Source organism: Oncorhynchus clarkii, chromosome 18, assembly GCF_045791955.1.
Source record: "Oncorhynchus clarkii lewisi isolate Uvic-CL-2024 chromosome 18, UVic_Ocla_1.0, whole genome shotgun sequence".
Taxonomy (NCBI): Eukaryota; Metazoa; Chordata; class Actinopteri; order Salmoniformes; family Salmonidae; genus Oncorhynchus; species Oncorhynchus clarkii.
The window spans coordinates 47,719,663-47,744,506 of record NC_092164.1 but is presented as its reverse complement, the minus strand read 5'-3'; the positions used below and the strand labels follow the sequence as shown (position 1 = coordinate 47,744,506).

At 44.2% G+C, this 24,844-nt stretch overlaps 1 protein-coding gene across 1 annotated transcript in view; it reads right to left on the bottom strand.

Annotated features, from left to right (window-relative positions):
- Window positions 1-246: 246 nt before the first annotated feature.
- The window catches only part of LOC139373598 (ubiquitin-conjugating enzyme E2 E2-like), a 51,769-nt gene continuing 27,171 nt past the window's right edge, over window positions 247-24,844 (bottom strand). Inside the window, exons 4-6 of the mRNA XM_071114284.1 lie at window positions 11,843-11,975; window positions 5,795-5,942; window positions 247-1,685 (exon numbers count right to left, since the gene is read on the bottom strand). Coding sequence (XP_070970385.1) covers window positions 1,588-1,685; window positions 5,795-5,942; window positions 11,843-11,975 — 379 coding nt within the window. The 3' untranslated portion in view covers window positions 247-1,587. The remainder of the gene's footprint in view (window positions 1,686-5,794; window positions 5,943-11,842; window positions 11,976-24,844) is intronic.

The window sequence follows — 24,844 nt, the reverse complement described above, 5'->3', positions numbered from 1 at the left end:
ATATTGTTATAATGTTCTTATCTTTATCCTTTGAAAATAAAGATGTACAAATATTATGGGGAGAAGCATGCGTATCTTCAATATGTACCCATTGTTCCTCTTTAGTGCATTTAATAATATTCATATTTGAATGACCATTGAACAGCAGTAAATATTATCGATTGTGCATTGAAATCCAACACGGTTAACCCAGTGAAGAGGACCCCCAGTGAGCACATTAGCAACAGATTAGCCGAGCTAGAATTAACATTACAACCAGTGTTTAATTGAGTATTCAATAAGTATGTATTCTCACAAGGCAAATGTACAGCAAACAACTGCCAGCTGGCTAGCACCACAGGAGGTGAGCAGCAAGACCAGCTACACACAGATCCAGACAGCCTTACTGTCATGTCAATAACTTCTTGGGGCAGAAAAATAACATCAAATGATTAATCATAGAATAAAGTCCACTCTGCATTTGTAGACACTAATTCAGACAGGCTTAAATTGAAACTGGCCTCTTAAACAACAACACTTAATAGAATGCATGGGCTCTAGAATGCATGGAGTCTTTAATGCATGGGCTCTAGAATGCATGGGCTCTAGAATGCATGGAGTCTTTAATGCATGGGCTCTAGAATGCATGGAGTCTTTAATACATGGGCTCTAGAATGCATGGGCCCTAGAATGCATGGAGTCTTTAATGCATGGGCTCTATAATGCATGGGCTCTAATGCATGGAGTCTTTAATGCATGGGCTCTAGAATGCATGGAGTCTTTAATGCATGGGCTCTAGAATGCATGGAGTCTTTAATGCATGGGCTCTAGAATGCATGGGCTCTAGAATGCATGGAGTCTAATGCATGAGCTCTAGAATGCATGGACTAGAATGCTCTAGAATAGAATACATTTTTCATCAATCACATAAAGGGTCTAGTATTAAAACAACTCATGATAATGCATATAAAAAAAACAATAAACAATGTAATAATACGAACAACAACAAGAATAACAGTATTAAAGCTTTCATGACCATATCAACATTCGGTGTATTGGAAAGAAATTCCCAATATACTCTTTGTATAAAAAAAAGAAGTGATCAAGTGTCTGCATGGGACAAATAACAGTTCATGTTGTCAGAGGAGGGTTGGGTGTGCCATGTGTTTGATACCATTCACTCAGTTCCAGCCATTACTATGAGCCCGTACTCCCCAATGAAGGTGCCATCTGTGATGAGGAAGGGAGGGGGGGGAAATCAGGTCAGGTGGGTGTGCTTCCACAGATTTGGGGCTCAGAGTGGGAGGCAAGTAGCTTGGTCCCAAATCTGTTTGTGCTGTATAGCCAAATACTATTGGTCTAACTGTAAGTCGCTCTGGATAAGAGTGTCTGCTAAATGACTTAAATGTCAATGTAATTCATCATTGTCATACCAAACACACCAATAATTCATTGTTTGGCATGCGATGACTATAGGAGTTGGCTATACAACACAACCAGATCTGGGGCCAGGCTAGGGGCGGAGGGGTGAGGGGTCGGTGTGCTCCACAGATTTTGGGTGGTGGCGATGGGTCTGGGAGGGGGACAGTGGAGGTCCTTGCTGTCAGACTATGTGGCGTATCTCTTGGTCCACTGTTTGGCTATCCTGTCGTGCTCTGGTCTGTTGGTTGTGTACTGGGTGGCGATGCTTCCTACCAGAGGGTCAGCTGTGAGGAGGGAGAACAACATGGATGACATTATTTTAACCACCATTAAATCACGTCCCATCACATCCATTGGTTGTTTGTTTACAGTCAAACTGTCACCCCAACTATTCAGATAAACGATTTGCTTCCATTAACTGTGATTTTTACAGACTACCTTAATACCTTTAACATCTTAAATGGAAAAACCCATGAATCATTTTCCATGTCGTGAAGCCCCGTTCATCTCAAGTAGGACACTATAATTATATGACATACAAAATAGCAGACACTTTTACAGACATCATGTGAATCAAGTGTTCACAGCAGGCTTGACTAGTACTACAGGAAAGGTGGGTGAAGCAAAATGACAGAGACATATTCCCTTTACAGCACATCACAGCGACACACTCTGACCAGGGGTGTATTCAGGGATGTGCAACCATAGAAATAGAATGAATATAATGGGCGTGGAAGCTCTAACCCTGGCAATCTGACTGGTAAACTCACAGCTACACTCGCAATGCCTGCCTGGTATTGTGATGCAATCATTTCCATGGTCTTTTGGAATGTTCTATCAACTGATTCTAACTGACGTGGCTCATGCAATGGAATGTATTTTTTGTAATGTCAGTTGAGTTGACTCAACAAATCACAGCACAGATTGAAGGGTACACTTCCTACTTTTACTTCCTGGTATGGGTACACTCCGAATGGCTGCCATTCCACCCATTATACCATCATTTACTTGAATGAAGATGCCCTTTCCATTCATTCTACTTCTATGGGTGCAAAATTCAAAATCATTCAAATGGCAGCCCCCTGCTGAGCTCCAGGTGCTGGTTGGGTGAGCAGCAGTGGGATCAGGGCCCCAGCGCAGCTAGGCTGAGGTAAAGGGTGAAAACACTAGAGCTACAGAGCACTGTGCAAGGTCTCCTTGTGGCACCCCAACCCAGACAGCCAGGAATTATACAATTGTGCTTGTGAGGGTTCATTAAGTGTCATTCTGCCCCCTCCTTTTTGAATTTGCTATATCCCATAATATTCCATTGATCCTCTAGACCCCTACTACTGCATGAATAAGGACACCTTAAGGGGAGGGGAGGAGTTGTGGGGGAGTGGGTGGGAGGCTATTTAGACTTGGAGCCCACAGCGACAGCTCCAAACCCACTATGCAATGTGGGAAGGGGTCTGGGAGGGAGGGAGAGGGCCCCCCGAGGGGGGAGGAGGGGAAGTAATGACCAGACTGATGAGAACCCCCTGTGTATAGCCTCGTTATTGTTATTTTATTGTGTTACTTTTTATTACTCAATTTGGTGTTTTTCCCCCATTTTGTGAATTCTTGGTTGGTGAGCGGACCCCAGACCTCACAACCATAAAGGGCAATAGGTTCTAAAACTGATTGGTTGGTGAGCGGACCCCAGACCTCACAACCATAAAGGGCAATAGGTTCTAAAACTGATTGGTTGGTGAGCGGACCCCAGACCTCACAACCATAAAGGGCAATAGGTTCTAAAACTGATTGGTTGGTGAGCGGACCCCAGACCTCACAACCATAAAGGGCAATAGGTTCTAAAACTGATTGGTTGGTGAGCGGACCCCAGACCTCACAACCATAAAGGGCAATAGGTTCTAAAACTGATTGGTTGGTGAGCGGACCCCAGACCTCACAACCATAAAGGGCAATAGGTTCTAAAACTGATTGGTTGGTGAGCGGACCCCAGACCTCACAACCATAAAGGGCAATAGGTTCTAAAACTGATTGGTTGGTGAGCGGACCCCAGACCTCACAACCATAAAGGGCAATAGGTTCTAAAACTGATTGGTTGGTGAGCGGACCCCAGACCTCACAACCATAAAGGGCAATAGGTTCTAAAACTGATTGGTTGGTGAGCGGACCCCAGACCTCAAAACCATAAAGGGCAATAGGTTCTAAAACTGATTCAAGTATTTTTTTTGGCCAGATCCTAATTGGTATGTCAAAGTTTATGTTCCCTTCGATGGCATAGTTGGCCCTTCTTCCATTGTCTCTCAGATTGTTCACCTTTTTTGGAACACCATTATTCTTGTCTTACTGAGATTTACTGTCAGGGCCCAGGTTTGACAGTATCTGTGCAGAATATCTAGGTGCTGCTGTAGGCCCTGCTTGGTTGGAGACAGAAGCACCAGATCATCAGCAAACAGTAGACATTTGACTTCAGATTCTAGTAGGGTGAGGCCGGGTGCTGCAGACTTTTCTAGTGCCCGTGCCAATTCGTTGATATACATGTTGAAGAGGGTGGGGCTTAAGCTGCATTCCTGTCTCACCCCACGGCCCTGTGGAAAGAAATGTGTTTGTTTTTTGGCCATTTTAACTGCACACTTGTTTGTGTACATGGATTTTATAATGTCGTATGCTTTTCCCCCAACACCACATTCCATCAAATTGTATAGCAGATCCTAAAGCCAAATTGAGTGAAACGCTTTTTTGAAGTCAACAAAGCATGAGAAAACTTTGCCTTTGTTTTGTTTGTCAATTAGGGTGTGCAGTGTGAATAGTTGGTCTGTCGTATGGTAACTTGGTAAAAAGCCAATTTGACATTTGCTAAGTACATTGTTTTCACTGAGGAAATGTACAAGTCTGCTGTTAATGATAATGCAGAGGATTTTCCCAAGGTTGCTGTTGAAGCATTTCCCACAGTAGTTATTGGGGTCAAATTTGTCTCCACTTTTGTGGATTAGGGTTATCAGTCCTTGGTTCCAAATATTGGGGAAGATGCCAGAGCTAAAGATGGATGTGAAAAGAGTTTAAGTATAGCCAATTGGAATTTGTTGTCTGTATATTTTATAATTTCATGTAGGATATCATCAACACCACCTTTTTGGATTGGAGGGTTTGTATTTTGTCCTGTAGTTCATTCAATGTAATTGGAGAATCCAGTATGTTCTGGTAGTTTTTAATAGCTGATTCTAAGATTTGATAGGGAATCTGAAAAGGTCAAGTATACTGTTTAGGCTTTCTACTGCCAAGTTTACACCTTCACTATTACAGTGGAATGTTTTGTCCAGGAATTTGTCTAAAAGGGATTGAATTTGTTGTTGCCTAATTGTTTTTTGGTAGGTTTCTATACACTTTCCTCCCATCTATAGCATTTCTTAATATTGTGCAGCTTCTTTGGCTTTGATACTTCATGATTGAGTATTGGTCTGTTCAGGTAGACTGTGATTTTATGGTGATCTGATGTGGTGTCAGTGGGCTGACTGAACGCTCTGAGAGACTCTGGGTTGAGGTCAGTGATAAAGTAGTCTACAGTACTACAGCCAAGGGATGAGCTGTAAGTGTATCTACCATAAGAGTTCTCTTGAAGCCTACCATTGGCTATGTACAGAACCAGCATGCGACAAAGCTGCAGGAGTGACCCATTTTTGTTGGTTGTTTTGTCATTGTTGTGTCTAGGGGGGCATATTTGGGAGGGCATACTGTCACCTCCAGGTAGGTGTTTGTCCCCCTGTGTGGCTAGTGTCAGGTTCAGGCATTTAGGTCACCACAGACTAGTACATGTCCCTGGGCCTGGAAATTGTTGATCTCCCCCTCTAGGATGGAGAAGCTGTCATTGTTAAAGTATGGAGATTCTATTGGGGGGATATAGGTAGCACACATGAGGACATTTTTCTCTGATGAGATCATTTCCTTATAAATTTCTCACCAGATATAAAATGTTCCTGTTTTGACAAATTTAATAGAATGGGTTAGGTCTGCTCTATACCAGATTAGCATACCTACTGAGTCTCTTCCCTGTTTCAAACCTGGTAGTTTGGTGGATGGGACTACCAGCTCTCTGTAACCTGGAGGGCAACCAGTGTCTGTATTTCCAATTTCTTTGATGAAGTCTTGGTTCCTGCTCTTTAGGTTAAAGGCAGATAACCTCAGACCTTGTAAATTCCAGGATGAGATAGTACTTTGTCTCTCGTGTGTCGTGTCTCTCGTGTGTTGTCTCTCACACGCGCTCTCTCTCTCTCAATTTCAATTTAATGGCTTTATTGGCATGGGAAACTTATGTTTACATTGCCAAAGCAAGTGAAATAGATAATAAAAGTGAGAGACACTTCTCTCGAGTCTCTCTGTCTGATTGGTTGATTGGGGTATCACTCACCAGGGTTGCAGTCAGTGAGCAGGGAGCAGATGGACAGCAGCACCTTGGAGATGGTGAGGGCGGGGCTCCAGTTGTCCTTCAGGATGTCCAGACAGATCACACCCTGACTGTTGATGTTACAGTGGTAGATCCTGGTACGGAACGTCACCTAGGAAACAACAAAGTACATCTATATCAATACACTCTGGGGTTTATGTGCTCTTTCCAGTCCTTGGGGAGCTGAGCATCTCTTTGTGCCAGTAACACAGAAGAAGCAGAGCGAAAAATAACAGGAAGACAAGAGACCACACATCCTTAGGGAGCCACCTCCGACCCCTGGGGGGTGGGGGGGGGGTGCACCCTTCCACTGACTCACTCACTCACTCCCTAGCTGACTCACTCACTCACTCCCTAGCTGACTCACTCACTCTCAATCACTTAATGAGTGATTAACCATGCTGGCCTGCTTGTGGAAACTGTGCTCCAAAAAAGCTGCATAATCTCCCAGGCTATCCCAAGGTGTGGAGGGGACCTGCTGGTCTAGTCTGTGGTATTTGTGTACCCTGTTCCTTCCTTCCTTCCTTCCTGCCTGCGTGCCTGCGTGCCTGCCTGCCTGCCTGCCTGCCCGCCCAACCCAGCGGGAGGTCTGTCTCTCAGATCAGTAGATATGTTTCCTTTAATCCTCAGTCAGCAGAAGGTAGAGAGAGAAGAAGAAAGGTAGAGAGTGTGACTGAGGGAGAGAAAGAGAGAGAGAGAGAAGAAGAAAGGTTAGAGATGACGACAGCCAGAGAGAAGCCACACATCCTGAGGCAATCACTAAACTAAACGGTCTCAGGGCTGATCCCCAATCAACACACCTGCATAGATTATTTTCTCAATAATCACTGAACACATAACATAACACTGGCATAACACAGTTTCTATATCGAGTATTGTCAAACCAGACAGTCTTTCCTGAGACATTGTGCATTATACTGTATGTCCATTGTGCTGCACACAATTTAAACTTAGTCTTGAGTGATGCATGCCAAGATATACCAGAGAGAAGGGACTGTTGATATTGCAACTACACAACTCAAAAGCCGGTTCACCAGTATGAAAGAAATCGCAAACGGCTTGTCTGCTAAAAATGACAATCTGTTTGGATCTGCCAATTTATCATCTGTCCAGTATCCAGACGACCTGTCCCCAGAGCTTCCTATACAGTTCATCTCTTTCCGTAACGTGATGAGGTCGGCAATTGAGGAGAACAAGAGGCCCCAGTAAAGACGTTACAGAACTGCTGTATTTAAAGCACAACTCCCTTCTGCACAGTTTCCCTGATGTTGATGTGGCTGGTTTTACCATCCCCGTCACTGTTGTTTCTGTGGAGAGATCATTTTCTCAAATAAAACTCAGAAATAACGACCTAAGAAGCATTAGGCTCTCAGTCTGCTTTTGAACACCTGAGAAAGCTCCAGTCATTGCACTGGTGCCATCATAGCCTTGACCACGGCATTTGTTCACTGATATCCCCTCATGGGGCGGCAGGTAGCCTAGTGGTTAGAGCGTTGGACTAGTAAATGAAAGGTTGCAAGAATGAATCCCCGAGCTGACAAGGTAAAAATTGTTTGTTCAGACCCTGAGCAAGGGAGTTAACCCACTGTTCCTAGGTCGTCATTGAAAATAAGAATTTGTTCTTAACTGACTTGCCTAGTTAAATAAAGCTAAAATATATATACAGTGCCTTGCGAAAGTATTCGGCCCCCTTGAACTTTGCGACCTTTTGCGACAATCAAAAACTGAAAAATTGGGCGTGCAAAATTATTCAGCCCCTTTACTTTCAGTGCAGCAAACTCTCTCCAGAAGTTCAGTGAGGATCTCTGAATGATCCAATGTTGACCTAAATTACTAATGATGATAAATATAATCCACCTGTGTGTAATCAAGTCTCCGTATAAATGCACCTGCACTGTGATAGTCTCAGAGGTCCGTTAAAAGCGCAGAGAGCATCATGAAGAACAAGGAACACACCAGGCAGGTCCGAGATACTGTTGTGAAGAAGTTTAAAGCCGGATTTGGATACAAAAAGATTTCCCAAGCTTTAAACATCCCAAGGAGCACTGTGCAAGCGATAATATTGAAATGGAAGGAGTATCAGACCACTGCAAATCTACCAAGACCTGGCCGTCCCTCTAAACTTTCCGCTCATACAAGGAGAAGACTGATCAGAGATGCAGCCAAGAGGCCCATGATCACTCTGGATGAACTGCAGAGATCTACAGCTGAGGTGGGAGACTCTGTCTATAGGACAACAATCAGTCGTATATTGCACAAATATGGCCTTTATGGAAGAGTGGCAAGAAGAAAGCCATTTCTTAAAGATATCCATAAAAAGTGTTGTTTAAAGTTTGCCACACGCCACCTGGGAGACACACCAAACATGTGGAAGAAGGTGCTCTGGTCAGATGAAACCAAAATTGAACTTTTTGGCAACAATGCAAGACGTTATGTTTGGCGTAAAAGCAACACAGCTCATCACCCTGAACACACCATCTCCACTGTCAAACATGGTGGTGGCAGTATCATAGTTTGGGCCTGCTTTTCTTCAGCAGGGACAGGGAAGATGGTTAAAATTGATGGGAAGATGGATGGAGCCAAATACAGGACCATTCTGGAAGAAAACCTGATGGAGTCTGCAAAAGACCTGAGACTTGGACGGAGATTTGTCTTCCAACAAGACAATGATCCAAAACATAAAGCAAAATCTACAATGGAATGGTTCAAAAATAAACATATCCAGGTGTTAGAATGGCCAAGTCAAAGTCCAGACCTGAATCCAATCGAGAATCTGTGGAAAGAACTGAAAACTGCTGTTCACAAATGCTCTCCATCCAACCTCACTGAGCTCGAGCTGTTTTGCAAGGAGGAATGGGAAAAAATTTCAGTCTCTCGATGTGCAAAACTGATAGACATACCCCAAGCGACTTACAGCTGTAATCGCAGCAAAAGGTGGCGCTACAAAGTATTAACTTAAGGGGGCTGAATAATTTTGACCGCCCAATTTTTCAGTTTTTGATTTGTTAGAAAAGTTTGAAATATCCAATAAATGTCGTTCCACTTCATGATTGTGTCCCACTTGTTGTTGATTCTTCACAAAAAAATACAGTTTTATATCTTTATGTTTGAAGCCTGAAATGTGGCAAAAGGTCGCAAAGTTCAAGGGGGCCGAATACTTTCGCAAGGCACTGTATATATATATATATTTCACTTTTTCAGTCACATTCCTGAAGCCCAAGAGTAGTACTTGTTTAAATTCAAAAGGATTATAAATTACTTTGAGGGTTACTGTCAAAATGATTTATTCCATTTAAAAAAATAGACATCGATGACAGGCGCATGGGACCCCAGAGCTCGGGGGCCAACCCCACCTTGCGGGGGTGTCCGGTACGCCAGTGAACAGAGCCCAGAAAGTTTATTCACCAGCTTCTCTCTGTCGGTTGTTATTTTCTTCTATTCAAATCATTGTTTTGTTGCTCAACATGCTCAACAATTGGCCTAGCGTCGTCCGGGTTACGGAGGGCTTGGCCGGTAGGGACATCCTTGTCTCATCGCGCACTAGCGACTCCTGTGGGGTGCCGGGCGCAGTGCACGCTAACCAGGTCGCTAGGTGCACGGTGTTTCCTCCGACACATTGGTGCGGCTGGCTCCCGGGTTGGATGCGCACTGTGTTAAGAAGCAGTGCGGCTTGGTTGGGTTTCGGAGGACGCATGGCTTTCGACCGTCGTCTCTCCCGAGCCCGTATGGGAGTTGTAGCGATGAGACAAGATAGTAACTACTAACAATTGGATACCACGAAATTGGGGAGAACGGGGAGTAAAAAAATAAAATTAAAATAAAGTTATTTCAAAACCTTCCAGCTCTCAAAATATCTTCTCTGACCACTGCCAGATATCTTTTCAGAATAAAAATAAATAAAAACTAACACTTCCCATCCTTAAATACGCACTAAAAATAAAGATGTACAGTTGAAGTCGGAAGCTTACATAGTTTGGAGTCATTAAAACACGTTTAAGCAGGACATTACATTTTAATTCTGTAACTCAATTTTGTAACACACTGCTGAATTCCTGATTCAGCAGTGTGTGTGTTGTGAAAGATAAAGAGAGAAGAAGCCTGAATGATCTCTCTCTTATTATCAACCAAACTATTCCGTATAACTCCTTTTTACCAGAAACATGCCCATGGCATCTCTATGCAGTTATCTACACACACACACACACACACACGTTTTTCAACTACTCCACAAATTAACAAACTATAGTTTTGGCAAGTTGGTTAGGACATCTACTTTGTGCATGACAAGTCATTTTTCCAACAATTGTTTACAGACAGATTATTTCACTTATAATTCACAGTATCACAATTCCAGTGGGTCAGAAGTTTACATACACTAACTTGACTGTGCCTTTAAACAGCTTGGAAAATTCCAGAAAATGATGTCATGGCTTTAGAAGCTTCTGATAGGCCAATTAACATAATTTGCGTCAATTGGAGGTGTACCTGTGAATGTATTTCAAAGCCTACCTTCAAACTCAGTGCCTCTTTGCTTGACATCATGGGAAAATCAAAAGAAATCAGCCAAGACCTCAGAAAAACATTGCAGACCTCCACAAGTCTGGTTCATCCTTGGGAGCAATTTCCAAATGCCTGAAGGTACCACGTTCATCTGTACAAACAATAATACGCAAGTATAAACACCTTGGAACCACGCAGCCATCATACCGCTCAGGAAGGAGATGTGTTCTGTCTCCTAGAGATGAACATGCTTTGGTGTGAAAAGTACAAATCAATCCCAGAACAACAGCAAAGGACCTTGTGAAAATGCTGTAGGAAACAGGTACAAAAGTATCGATATCCACAATAAAAAGAGTCCTATAGCGACATAACCTGAAAGGCCGCTCAGCAAGGAAGAAGCCACTGCTCCGAAACTGCCATAAAAAAAGCCAGACTATGGTTTGCAACTGAACACGGGGACAAAGATCGTACTTTTTTGGAGAAATGTCCTCTGAAACAAAAATAGAACTGTTTGGCCAGAATGACCATCGTTATTTTTGGAGGAAAAGGGCTTGCACGCCGAAGAACCCCATCCCAACTGTGACGCACAGGGGCGGCAGCATCATGTTGTGGAGATGCTTTGCTGCAGGAGGGACTGGTGCACTTCACAAAATAGATGGCACCATGAGGGAGGAAAATTATGTGGATATATTGAAGCAACATCTCAAGACATCATCTCAAGACATCTCAAGTTCAAGCTTGGTCGCGAATGGGTCTTCCAAATGGACAATGACCCCAAGCATACTTCCAAAGTTGTGGCAAAATGGCTTAAGGACAACAAAGTCAAGGTATTGGAGTGGCCATCACAAAGCCCTGACCTCAATCCTATAGAAAATTTGTAGGCAGAACTGAAAAAGCATGTGTGAGCAAGGAGGCCTATAAACCTGACTCAGTTACACCAGCTCTGCCAGGAGGAATTCACCCAACTTATTGTGGGAAGCTTGTGGAAGGCTACCCAAAACGTTTGACCCAAGTTAAACAATTTAAAGGCAATGCTACCAAATACTAATTGAGTGTATGTAAACTTCTGACCCACTGGGAATGTGATGAAAGAAATAAAAGCTGAAATAAATAATTCTCTCTACTATTGTTCTGACATTTCACATTCTTGAAATAAAGTGGTGATCCTAACTGACCTAAGACAGGGAATTTTTACTCTGATTAAATGTCAGGAATTGTGAAAAACTGAGTTTAAATGTATTTGGCTAAGGTGTATGAAAACTTCCAACCCCAACTGTACTTGTCTATTTGTGTTTCAGAGTAGCCATTGATGCACTGTTAATGTTTGTCTCTAAAGTAGCCGGTGTCGTGCAGATGTTTAGTATTTCACGCCCTCAAAGCCTAACCCAAGGCCCAAATGAAAAATAAAACAGAATCAGTCAACATGGGCTCCTGAGCAAGCACTAGTCTAGCATACATACCTGTGTGTGTGTGTGTGTGTGTGTGTGTGTGTGAGCATGCACATGTGTTTACCTTGGGTGGTTTGAAGGGGTAGTCTGGTGTAAAGGCGATATCTAGGAAGAAGACCCCTCCCTCGTACACAGAGCCTGGTGGCCCCAGGATGGTGGATCTCCACTCATAGATGTTGTCTCCTTTCGGACCAGCACTGCAAGGGCACAGAAGGAAGAAATTCAATATACAGAATATATTTAGAAAGCAGGACATTACATTTTAATTCTGTAACTCAATTCCTGATTCAGCAGTGTGTGTTTTGTGAAAGATAAAGAGAGAAGAAGCCTGAATGATCTCTCTCTTATTATCAACCAAACGATCCCGTATAACTCCTTTTTACCAGATACATGCCCATGGCATCTCTATGCAGTTATCTATTCACACACACACACACACACACACACACACACACACACGACAGATTGCCCTCCCTGTAGTACATGAGAACTACAGTGTAGACTAGAGAGCAGCTGGCTGCTGCCGAGTCTCATTGTTACGTTTCCTCCTCCTACACATAGTGAAGAGGACAAATAATCAAATCCTATTTTAGAAAGAGAGCGATGGGGAGAGAGGTGGGCCAAAGCAGTGGAAAGAGAGCGAGAGGGGAGGCATTCATGCAATGCGAGTGAGTGTATTACTAAAGCCGTTCATTTTAAACTGTAGTCCGTAGTAAAGAGGTAGGCCTCTGCATTTTCTGTCTTGCTCATTTTGGACACAGTGAGGAATTGTGGGAAACAGGTTGAAAGAGAGAGAGAGAGAGGGTGTGCCTCCAGGAGACAGACAGCTTGGCAGTAGTAAATAGTTTTGGTCGTGGTCATGGTCTAGGCAGTTGTTGCACAACATGACTTAGTGGTTAGGAGAGATCTATGTTTGTGGGTCAAATCAACCCATTGCTATAGGTGGTTGAGACAGACGTTCCACATGGCACTCTCTCCTAGTCCTCTTATGGTTGGCTAAAATAGTGATTTTCTCCCCTCTCTTCCCACAGTAAGTCTCTAAGCTACAGACCGCATCTGGGTATGTTTAGAGCACCAACAGCGACACCCATGTATAACCCAGGCTTGTGGAACCACTGGTTCCCTATCCAGTAACAAAGAAGTACTGTGCTCTATCAATGTTTATGACCTGTCCTCACTCCAGCACCATAGTGGGAAGTAAAAGCATAACACCCCATAAAAGTATAAATGGTGTAGAAACAGGCCTCACTGATATCAGAGACGGTTGATGATGTAATATTACGATCACAAAGACAGTCTTTTTTTCTGCCAGGGCTTCCTCATCCCTCACTCCTCCCTACCTTTTCCCCCTGCCCCTCCCTCCCCCATAACATCCCACAGTCCCCCCGCCCCCCCACCCATTCTCCCTCATCGCTCACGGCAGTTCCTGATTCTTTTTTTACTCAGGCGGCAGCTGGGCATCACACGCAAAAAAACAGGAACTATCACAGACGGCTTCAGGGATTGGACAATCCCTCACTACAGAGATGCTTCCTCACTACAGAGATGAGCTCTGAAATGCGCTGGTAGCAGTATGAATAGAGAAGATGTCCCAGACAGACACTGGTAGCAGTATGGATAGAGGAGTGGTCCCAGACAGTCAGAGGGAAGTGTTGTATGACAAGAGGATATCCCTGACACCACTACCTCTCCTGTTGCACACACGCGCACACGCACACACACACACACACACACACACACACACACAGAAAGCATAAGAGGGAGAGCGGGAGGGGAATGTAGAAAGAGAAAAGTGTGTCAGAGAGCGAGAGTGAGGCAGAAGAAGGCATGGTGAGCTGTATGCCAGCTGTACTCCAGTTCTCACTAACCTAGCACTTAGAAGAGACGTGTGCTCATTGGATACATGCCCATATCTAAAAGTAGCTTCAGCTATATCTTACACTAGCACACTTCGTACTATCCAGAGAGGCCTAAGGATTCATAAAAATGTACATACAGTTCTATTTTAATTTCTATTTCATTTCATCTTTACAATTATTTGAATGATCTAATTTAACTCTTTAGTTTGTGTTAAAAAGAGAAGGGTTAATAATAAAGAGAAACAAATATCCAATCAGGATTTTATTTTGTGGTCTCTGGGTATAAAAATCTAGCTAGCTCAGCCAGCCATTGAATAGGCCTTCAGAAGCTGGATAGAAGGTCTCTGCCATTCAACTGTATTAAAGCAGAATTTGAGTGACAGTAGAATGAACCAATTACATTTTGACTTGGAATGGTTGGGAATGTTTAAAAAAAAGAAGGGGGGAAAAGGGAAGAGGTGTATTGTCTAGGCCTTCTCAATCACATGATCATCCTCTGGGGAGTGACACTGCTGTTGTTAGCTGTCTCTCTGAAAATAATGACTGAAACACTGTTGTTACAGCTCCCTTGGTGTTAGTGAGCTCTGAAAATAATGACTGAAACGTTGTTGTTACAGCTCCCTTGTTAGCTGGCTCTCTGAAAATAATGACTGAAACATTGTTGTTGTTACAGCTCCCTTGGTGTTAGCAAGCTCTGAAAATAATGACTGAAACATTGTTGTTGTTACAGCTCCCTTGGTGTTAGCGAGCTCTGAAAATAATGACTGAAACATTGTTGTTGTTGTTACAGCTCCCTTGATAGCTGGCTCTCTGAAAATAATGACTGAAACACGGTTGTTGTTACAGCTCCCTTGATAGCTGGCTCTCTGAAAATAATGACTGAAACATTGTTGTTGTTACAGCTCCCTTGATAGCTAGCTCTCTGAAAATAATGACTGAAACATTGTTGTTGTTACAGCTCCCTTGATAGCTGGCTCTCTGAAAATAATGACTGAAACACGGTTGTTGTTACAGCTCCCTTGATAGCTAGCTCTCTGAAAATAATGACTGAAACACTTCCATTTAAACTTTAGATCACCGGTTAGTGGGATGAACGTGATTAAAATAAAAATCAGCCGTGTCTATGTGTTTGAACAAAAGTGTGTCTCCTTCAGTGCCATGGAGAACACGGATATTACGGTAGCAGTCCTTTCAGCACCATGAGCCTGTCACCTTTGATGTGACACTGTTGTCGTCGCTATTGGTGACAGTGTGATAGTGGTGCTAGCCAATCTTGGTTTGTGTAAACAGTGTGTTTTGTTTAGCTGGTCGTATTATTTTATACGGTGTGTCACATATTGTGTCCATGCAGGTTCTGTGTGTGTGTGTGTGTGTGTGTGTGTGTGGCAGCCCGAAGGACAGCCAGGTCTGTTTGAATCATTTATCATGTCATCAAAAAGCATTGCTCTTCCTTCACTAGAAATAGAATGGCCCAACTACAGAAGATGTGATGTCAGGCGCATTAAGTGATGCTACATTTCTGTTATTTTCTTGATTCCTTACTTTTTTCATCCCTCTGAAGTCCTAGGTCCTATAGTCACATTTCACCACTGCTATTCATGGAGTGTTATATTATATGTGAAGTGTTGTGTGTTTTTAGGCTCAAGGGTACTGCATGGATGGCAACAAATCACAAGGGAATAACAAATCACTAAGGAGCATATCCTGAGTGCTTACCCTGCATAACTCCATGAGAGAGGATGACACACCAGCAGACAGACAGACACACACACACACACAGACTGTGGGAGTACAGCAGTATTACCATGTACTTATACTCCATGGAAAGCTAATCCCTCCCATTCCAGATTATGGGCTAACTGGATTATACCTGCCTACGGATATATGATATTGTACCAGCTAGCTACCTCAGCACAGAGACACATTGCAAACCCAATCCCTACACCTGTCAGTTATCACTCTCCTCTCCCCCTACTCCCCCCCCCCCTACTCTCCTCTCCCTTGCTCTCACCTTGTTTCACTAACACATTGATTAACCTTAATATTAACCGTGACCTTGTGATTGTGGTTCAATCATCCCTGTGATTGCTATGACCTTTGACCTGGTTTAACCTATTAAAATGTCCATCCAGATTGGAATGCCATTACTCAGATTCTACATCGATCTCTGTGATGTCAATCATCATCAAAAGAGGGAACCAACAAGGTGGTTATTATTGACTGGTCAACGTGAATTGGTTACATTGTCTTTCATTGGTGTCATAAACGCCTTGATGATGCTTCAGTTAGAGCAGGTCTAGCCTGAGGACCATAAGTAACCAATCATCAACGAACGAACGCACACACACACACACACACACACACACGAGGATCATTATAGTGAACAATCAGCAACACCATCATTGAGTCTCCTTAAAAATAAAGCATCAGCTTGAGGTCACTGTTAAAGGCCCAGAAAGAGGATAAAACACCCAAATCCCTCCGACAGAAAAGCTATTTTCAGTATTTTGTTCCTTCCAGCTAAAAGGCCTGTGTCTGCTTGTTATTGGTCTTTATGTGTCCTCATTTGGCCAGCTAATTGCTCACAATGCACAGATCCTCAGGAGCAAAATGCAGGCTGGGAAGAGGGAGAAGAAAGGGGATAGGAGTGGGGAGAGAGAGAGAGCGAGCGAGCGAGACAAGGGAGAAAGAAAGAGATCTGATGCCCTTTGACCTTTCAATGAGTGGTAAACCAATTGTGTCCCCATTGTCTTGGGCAATGCCGACCAACCCATCCCTGGAGAATGTGTGTGCGCGCGTTCCTTGATTGGAATAAATACTGAATTGCTAACAGTCATGCATCAATGGTTTGTAATTTGGTTCATAACTTCCACTTGTATGACATCCGCCAATTTAATTATTGTAAACAGATCATGTGGAAATCAAGTGACAACTTTATTAGTTACATATTGCAGACAGTATCAGCCAGACAGCATAAAGTGCATTAGGCCTACATGCCACCCACCCACGCTTACTCAACTTACCCCCATATAAAGAGAGAATTATCAACTTCAATCATCAGAAGGGAATAAAATCAACTATTTTGCTTTGTGAATTATTTGGTATGACAAGATCTAGACATTTAAAAAGGTAATTTCCCATTGAGTTGACATATGCAGGTTTAACTATGAATGTGGTCTTTGGAAACGTGATAACATTGCGTTTTTTCCCAGCTATGCACGTTTTAAAGACAATCGGATTGAATCTGGCCCACTTTGGGGTAACTGTCTTAGTGCAGTCACAAGCTTCATAACCATCAACCTTCTCTTTTTCTCCTCCTGCTCCTCCCCTGAACCACATCAAAAGAGTCTGTCTGCGTCTCTCCATTTCTGTCTCTGTCGTCTGGGTTATGTTTAAAAACGCCCTAGCTACAGCAGCCCATTATCCCTCGGAATATTTTGCTGCTCTGTAAATAAATAGACAAGAAGCTCCCAGTCCAGGTTATTACCTGCACCCCAAGCTTCCCCAGTGATCACTTGAGTGATGATAACCTCTCAGGTTGCCATTACTGCACAGAACGGGTCATTCATTAACATTAACGTGTAGGTGTTAAAACATTAACAGTGAGCAATAAAACAGACTGCAGAGAGAAGAGAGTGGGAGTCAGAGGAAGAGAGGGAGTCAGAGGAAGAGAGGGAGAAAGATTGGAGAACAGGAGATGTCAACACACACACACACACACACACACACAAAGGAAGAGAGATCAACTGGAGCACAGCTGTCTGACCGCCTACTTAACCATAGCGAGTGAAGATGAGTTCGAGGCAGACCGGGTGGACCAGGGTCCCTAGGGTTTAGAGCTGAGCGGACGTGTGGAGACAGACAGTGATCTGAGGAGGACGTCAAATCAAACAGCTTGAATGTAGAGTATTATACACTCTTTATTGGTTCCACAACTACCATTGTTCTGTAAGGAGACTCCATAGCCATCCCTATCCAGCAACACGCACGCAAACGGTCTCCAAGCTCTCACACTCTTTCAAGTCTCATACACACTTCAAAAACCATTGTAGCCATTGTAAAAGCTATATAGAAGTGCTCCTTCCTACGCAGCGTAACATCAGTGAGAGCAGAGCCATGATTCCTGCTACTTAATTTGGAATTTTAAAACATTGTTTGATAAAATATTGAATTGGGCCTTTACTACTGTAGCCCATAGAAATGCATTGAATAACACATTCATAAATGGCAAAACAGACATTCCTTATGATTTATTTTTTGGTTTTGAAGTGTCTGTCCTTTATCATATCATACTTCCATAAAAAAATGTAACCTGTATCAGGTTACCTTCAGATGAGTCCCGCAAAACGGACGACACCATCATGTTCGTGAGAGTCTCCCCGTTCCATAGTGGGATCATGTTAGTTCGTATCCCAAATGGTTCGGAGACTACAGGCAGATGTTGGCGCATCGGCGAGTCAGACGTTCAGACGCCCGTTCGGACACAACAGGCGCCCGTTCGGACACTACAGGCGCCCGTTCGGACACTACAGGCGCCCGTTCGGACACTACAGGCGCCCGTTCGGACACTACAGGCGCCCGTTCGGACACTACAGGCGCCCGTTCGGACACTACAGGCGCCCGTTCGGACACTACAGACGCCCGTTCGGACACTACAGACGCCCGTTCGGACACTACAGACGCCCGTTCGGACACTACAGACGCCCGTTCGGACACTACAGACGCCCGTTCGGACACTACAGACGCCCGTTCGGACACTACAGACGCCCGTTCGGACACTACAGACGCCCGTTCGGACACTACAGACGCCCGTTCGGACACTACAGACGCCCGTTCGGACACTACAGACGCCCGTTCGGACACTACAGACGCCCGTTCGGACACTACAGACGCCCGTTCGGACACTACAGACGCCCGTTCGGACACTACAGACGCCCGTTCGGACACTACAGACGCCCGTTCGGACACTACAGACGCCCGTTCGGACACTACAGACGCCCGTTCGGACACTACAGACGCCCGTTCGGACACTACAGACGCCCGTTCGGACACTACAGACGCCCGTTCGGACACTACAGACGCCCGTTCGGACACAACAGACGCCCGTTCGGACACAACAGACGCCCGTTCGGACACTACAGACGCCCGTTCGGACACTACAGACGCCCGTTCGGACACTACAGACGCCCGTTCGGACACAACAGACGCCCGTTCGGACACAACAGACGCCCGTTCGGACACTACAGACGCCCGTTCGGACACAACAGACGCCCGTTCGGACACAACAGACGCCCGTTCGGACACTACAAAACATTTTTGATTGATTTTTGGGTTGTCTCCTGGTCTAACAAACAGCGCTGTAGGCGGATGCAGTGGATGGAGGCAATACAAAAAAATAGATCTCCATCTTAAAATAGACATTTGTGGATTTTTGTATTATGTCAATCAACTCTAGGGGTTTTAACTGCAACCCTCAAGTAATGATGCAGCCAGGCAAGTCAAAAGTAATGATGCAGCCAGGCAAGTCAAAAGTAATGATGCAGCCAGGCAAGTCAAAAGTAATGATGCAGCCAGGCAAGTCAAAAGTAATGATGCAGCCAGGCAAGTCAAAAGTAATGATGCAGCCAGGCAAGTCAAAAGAAATGATGCAGCCAGGCAAGTCAAAAGTAATGATGCAGCCAGGCAAGTCAAAAGTAATGATGCAGCCAGGCAAGTCAAAAGAAATGAGTGCATGAAGCAAATTAATAATATGCAAGAACTGGCCCCTCTGGTTGTTCACAGATCCCAAGGAGAAGGACTGGGAGAGAGGGTGGCATTTCTCTCTTCTCCACACTGTGCACACACAGCAATGTGTGTGTATGTGTTTGTGTGTGTGTGTGTTAGTCCATGTGCTGTGTGTGGAAGGGGGAGAGCTGGCGGCACAAGATCAGGCAGCCAGACCTGCAGACTCAGCGGTTGTGAGAATTTCCAGAGGAGCTTGTTACCTCTCACTAATTAGTCTACAAGGACTTAGCTTCTGATTACCGGCCCTGTTAAATAAAAGGTTCAATAAAAATTACAATTCTAGCCAAATAAATAAACAAATACATAATAATATATGCCATTTAGCAGATGCTTTTATCCAATGCGACTTAGTCATGCATGCATACATTTTACATATGGATGGTTTCCGGGAATCGAACCCACTACCCTGGCGTTCAAAGAGCCATGCTCTACCAACAAAGCTAATGTGAAATGGCTGCTGGTCCCTGAAGTGACAGGGTTGGAGGACCCTGATCACAGAGATTCTCCACCTTTCCTCTGTTCTCCCGTTCTCCCTCTCAGTGCCAGCTGTGAAAGAGCAGGAGGAGAGGAGGACAGACACCTGAAATGAAAGCCCTAGCAGGAAGCTGATATCCTGTCTTTGTGAGGGGAGCAAGGCCACAGGCGTGTGTCTGCACTGACTCCATGCCAGAATTGTAATGGAATCCTACCCTGGCCAGTGTTTGCATTGGAAGCTATTTGTCCGGGTGCCAACAGTTCACTGTTTACAGTTTACACACATGAGCAGCAGAGCCAGTCTGAGACTCTCAGTGCCTGGAGGGTCCAGGCCACACACATTTGACGTACACATGCTTATAATGCATAATGCTTCAAAACGAATTACACCTGTCAGCTTTAAGTAGAGTATTACTACTTTTATTAACAATGCCTCTGGGAGGAGACAGAGAGGAGGATAGAAGGAGGAGGAGACAGAGAGGAGGATAGAAGGAGGAGGAGACAGAGAGGAGGATAGAAGGAGGAGGAGACAGAGAGGAGGATAGAAGGAGGAGGAGACAGAGAGGAGGATAGAAGGAGGAGGAGACAGAGAGGAGGATAGAAGGAGGAGGAGACAGAGAGGAGGATAGAAGGAGGAAGAGACAGAGAGGAGGATAGAAGGAGGAGGAGACAGAGAGGAAGATAGAAGGAGGAGGAGACAGAGAGGAGGAGGAGGAGACAGAGGAGGATAGAAGGAGGAGACAGAGAGGAGGATAGAAGGAGGAGGAGACAGGAGGATAGAAGGAGGAGGAGACAGAGGAGGTGAAGGAGAGACGGAGAGGAGACTTTAGAGGAGGTGAAGGAGAGGTGGGGAAGGAGAGGATGAGTGCTTTGAAGAGTAGCCCACCACTGATTTACACCCATCCATTAGCTGCTCTTAAAACAGCATCCTCCTCCTGAAACGGCCCGGAGAGATAGGCCCATTCAGGGTTACTAGGGTTTAAAGGGGAAGTGTAGCAGCATAAAGGGCACATTAAGAATTCAACAGCCCGGTTATTGAATCATTTAATCCTATCACAGCCACGTCAGCTGGAAAGCTAAACCTAGGCAGGCATGGAGACAATGAATCAGCCATTTACATTGTGGAAGAGGACAGTCTCATGAGAATGAGCTATTGACCAGAGACTAGAGAGAATCCTGGCAGTTTCCACTGTGTGTGTCCTGGTAGGAATGTATCAATACAGCTGCAGCTGGTGGAAAAGTGACCTCTGCCCAGACACTCTACAGCAAAACTACAGTACTTTGACAAACACAGGGCAGAACCTTGAAACATTGCTCCCCATTGATATGAGTGGTTTTATTCATGTTAGAAAGCAAAGCAGCGTAAGAGGCTGGAGCTGCCAGTGGTATCTGGGAGGAAGAGATTGGATACTGTAGGTTGGAACACAGGCCCCGAACAATAAGAAGTACATTATCATTCCCAGTCGGCTGACTGGAGCACATTACAGGGTGATCTGGAGAACGCTGTGAAGTCTATTTCTACAGTACGACTGAGTAACACTGTGAAGTCTATTTCTACAGTACGACAGTAACGCTGTGAAGTCTATTTCTACAGTAACACTGTGAAGTCTATTTCTACAGTACGACAGTAACGCTGTGAAGTCTATTTCTACAGTACGACAGTAACACTGTGAAGTCTATTTCTACAGTACGACAGCAACGCTGTGAAGTCTATTTCTACAGTACGACAGTAACGCTGTGAAGTCTATTTCTACAGTACGACAGTAACGCTGTGAAGTCTATTTCTACAGTACGACAGTAACGCTGTGAAGTCTATTTCTACAGTACGACAGTAACGCTGTGAAGTCTATTTCTACAGTACGACAGTAACACTGTGAAGTCTATTTCTACAGTACGACTGAGTAACGCTGTGAAGTCTATTTCTACAGTACGACAGTAACGCTGTGAAGTCTATTTCTACAGTACGACAGTAACACTGTGAAGTCTATTTCTACAGTACGACAGTAACGCTGTGAAGTCTATTTCTACAGTACGACAGTAACACTGTGAAGTCTATTTCTACAGTACGACTGAGTAACACTGAAGTCTATTTCTACAGTACGACAGTAACGCTGTGAAGTCTATTTCTACAGTACGACTGAGTAACACTGAAGTCTATTTCTACAGTACGACAGTAACGCTGTGAAGTCTATTTCTACAGTACGACAGTAACGCTGTGAAGTCTATTTCTACAGTACGACAGTAACACTGAAGTCTATTTCTACAGTACGACTGAGTAACGCTGTGAAGTCTTTCTACAGTACGACAGTAACGCTGTGAAGTCTATTTCTACAGTACGACTGAGTAACACTGTGAAGTCTATTTCTACAGTACGACAGTAACACTGTGAAGTCTTTCTACAGTACGACAGTAACGCTGTGAAGTCTATTTCTACAGTACGACAGTAACGCTGTGAAGTCTTTCTACAGTACGACTGAGTAACACTGTGAAGTCTATTTCTACAGTACGACTGAGTAACACTGTGAGGTTTATCATTTCCACAGTACAAGTATGCTGAGTGTATTCAGGCCCTCTGAGCACTATTGCTAAAACCACATCAGTTTGAGAACTCAGTTCACTAAGAAAACAGACCTGGTACTCCTTTGTATAGTTGTTATTGTTTGTTATTAAAAACATATATTTGGGGTACTTTATACCCCCTTTTCCCTCCCTAATTTCGTGATATCCAATTGGTAGTTAGTCTTGTCCGTACAGCAGTTGCAGCGATGGGATTCGGGAGAAGCGAAGGTCAAGAGCCATGTGTCGTCTGAATCACGACCCTGCCAAGCCACACTGCTTCTTGACACAATGCTCGCCTAACCTGGAAGCCAGGCGCACGAATGTGTCGGAGGAAACGCCGTACAGCTGGCGACCAAAGTAAGCGTGCATTGGCCCGACCACTACGAGTCGCTAGAGTGCGATGGGACAAGGACATCCCAACCGGCCAAACCCTCCCCTAACCTAGACAACACTGGGCCAATTGTGCGCCACCTCATGGGTCTCCTGGTCGTGGTCGGCTACGACACTATCGAACCCACATCTGTAGTGACGTCTCTAGCACTGCGATGCTGAGCCTTAGACTGCTGCACCACTCAGGAAGCTGTAGCCATGTTATTTTTACTCATTATTTTTTTATTATTCCTTGTGTCACTATTTCTATTTTATCTTTAGCTCGGCATTGTTTGATAGGACCCCAGTAACGAAGCATTTCACTGTTAGTCTACGCCTGTCGTTTACAAAGCATGTGACAATTAGAATTCTATTTGATTTGATCTGCAGCATACCACCCTACATCCCACTGCTGGCTTCCTTCTGAAGCTAATCAGGGTTAGTCCTGGTTGGTCCCTGGATGGAAGACCAGGTGCTGCTGGAAGTGGTGTTGGATGACCAGTAGGAGGCACCCTTTTCTCTGGTCTAAAAAAAATATCCCAATGACCCCAGGGCAGTGATTGGGGACATTGCCCTGTGTAGGGTGCCATCTTTCGGATGGGATGTTAAACGGGTGTCCTGACTCTCTGTGGTCACTAAAAATCCCATGACACTTATTGTAAGAGTAGGGGTGTTAACCCTGGTGTCCTGCCCCCCCTCCCCTGTAACTATTCCCCAAGTTGTTGCTGTAAATGAGAATATGTTCTCAGTCAACGTAACAGGTAAAATAATGGTTAAATAAATAAAAAAGTGTCTCTACTGTGCATTCCCTGCAGCTTGCTCTCTGGCCCACGAGCCATATTTTATGTCAATAACATTCTCAGGTATGTACACAGTACAGGGACATTGCTGGCATTGGTCGGCCGGGAGGCAGCAAGCCTCTGTCCACCTCCCCTCACAACTGGTTAGTTGAGTACAGCTGTAACAACAACAGAAGGCAGATATAGAGAGAGATGGCTAGCCAGGACAGCTTTAGTCATCTGGCTGTGTGTTTATCGCTGTGATGACAGAGGAGATATTGGCTGTTAAAGCCAGTGAAGAAGCCAAATAGTTGACACAACAAAAATGGCTCTACAATTTTAGACTACTATAATATTAAGTGTGCCATGTTAACTTTTCTCTACCTCTATCTGTTCTTGTTTCCTCAATACACACTTATACAAGGAGACAGTATAAGCCAAACATGACTCTGTCGGTAATAAAATTATGATGTGTGTGTCCAAGGACTACCAAAGGATACTGCAGGCAGTCTGTTAGTGAGGAGCTAATCACTCACCCAACACAGAGACATGAGCATCTTGCATAACAACACTGGTGACCTCAGTCACATAACTCCCCCTCATCAGAGCCAGGCTTAATCAGCTGTGTCTAATGTCAGAAGAGACAAAGACAAAAAGGCAAGCAAGGAGATTGGTGAATTGGAAAGGATAATGGTGAAATGAGGCTCTGCAGTGTGTGAGTGTGGGGGAAGATGCACAGAGGGGAATGAAGAGGATGCGAGAGATAAGATAAAGAAAGACCTGTAGAGTGTCTGTGAAAAGAGAAGAGCAAAGAAGAGAAAGGCCCTCCACCCAGCTGAGGTTGCTGTGACTCAGTTTTGAGATTGAGGATAATTAGATCCACAGTGTGAACTCAATCCTGGGCCTCTCAGCTTCTGTGGACCAGATGGGAGTGTAATTAATACATTCATTAATCTCTCCCTCCCTCCTATTGAATGGGCTTTATTAGCATGGGAAACATATGTTTTCATTGCCAAAGCAAGTGAAATAGATAAACAAATGTTAAATAAACTACAATTTTGTACAGTAAACATTACCCTCCACAACAGTTTCAAAGGAATAGAGACATTTCAAATGTCATTATGGCTACATACAGTGTTGTAACAATGTAGAAAAGGGAACATAAATAAACATACAGTGAGAGGAGGAAATGCAGCATAAATATATATGGTGCATTCGTAATTTTGTTACATTACAGCCTTA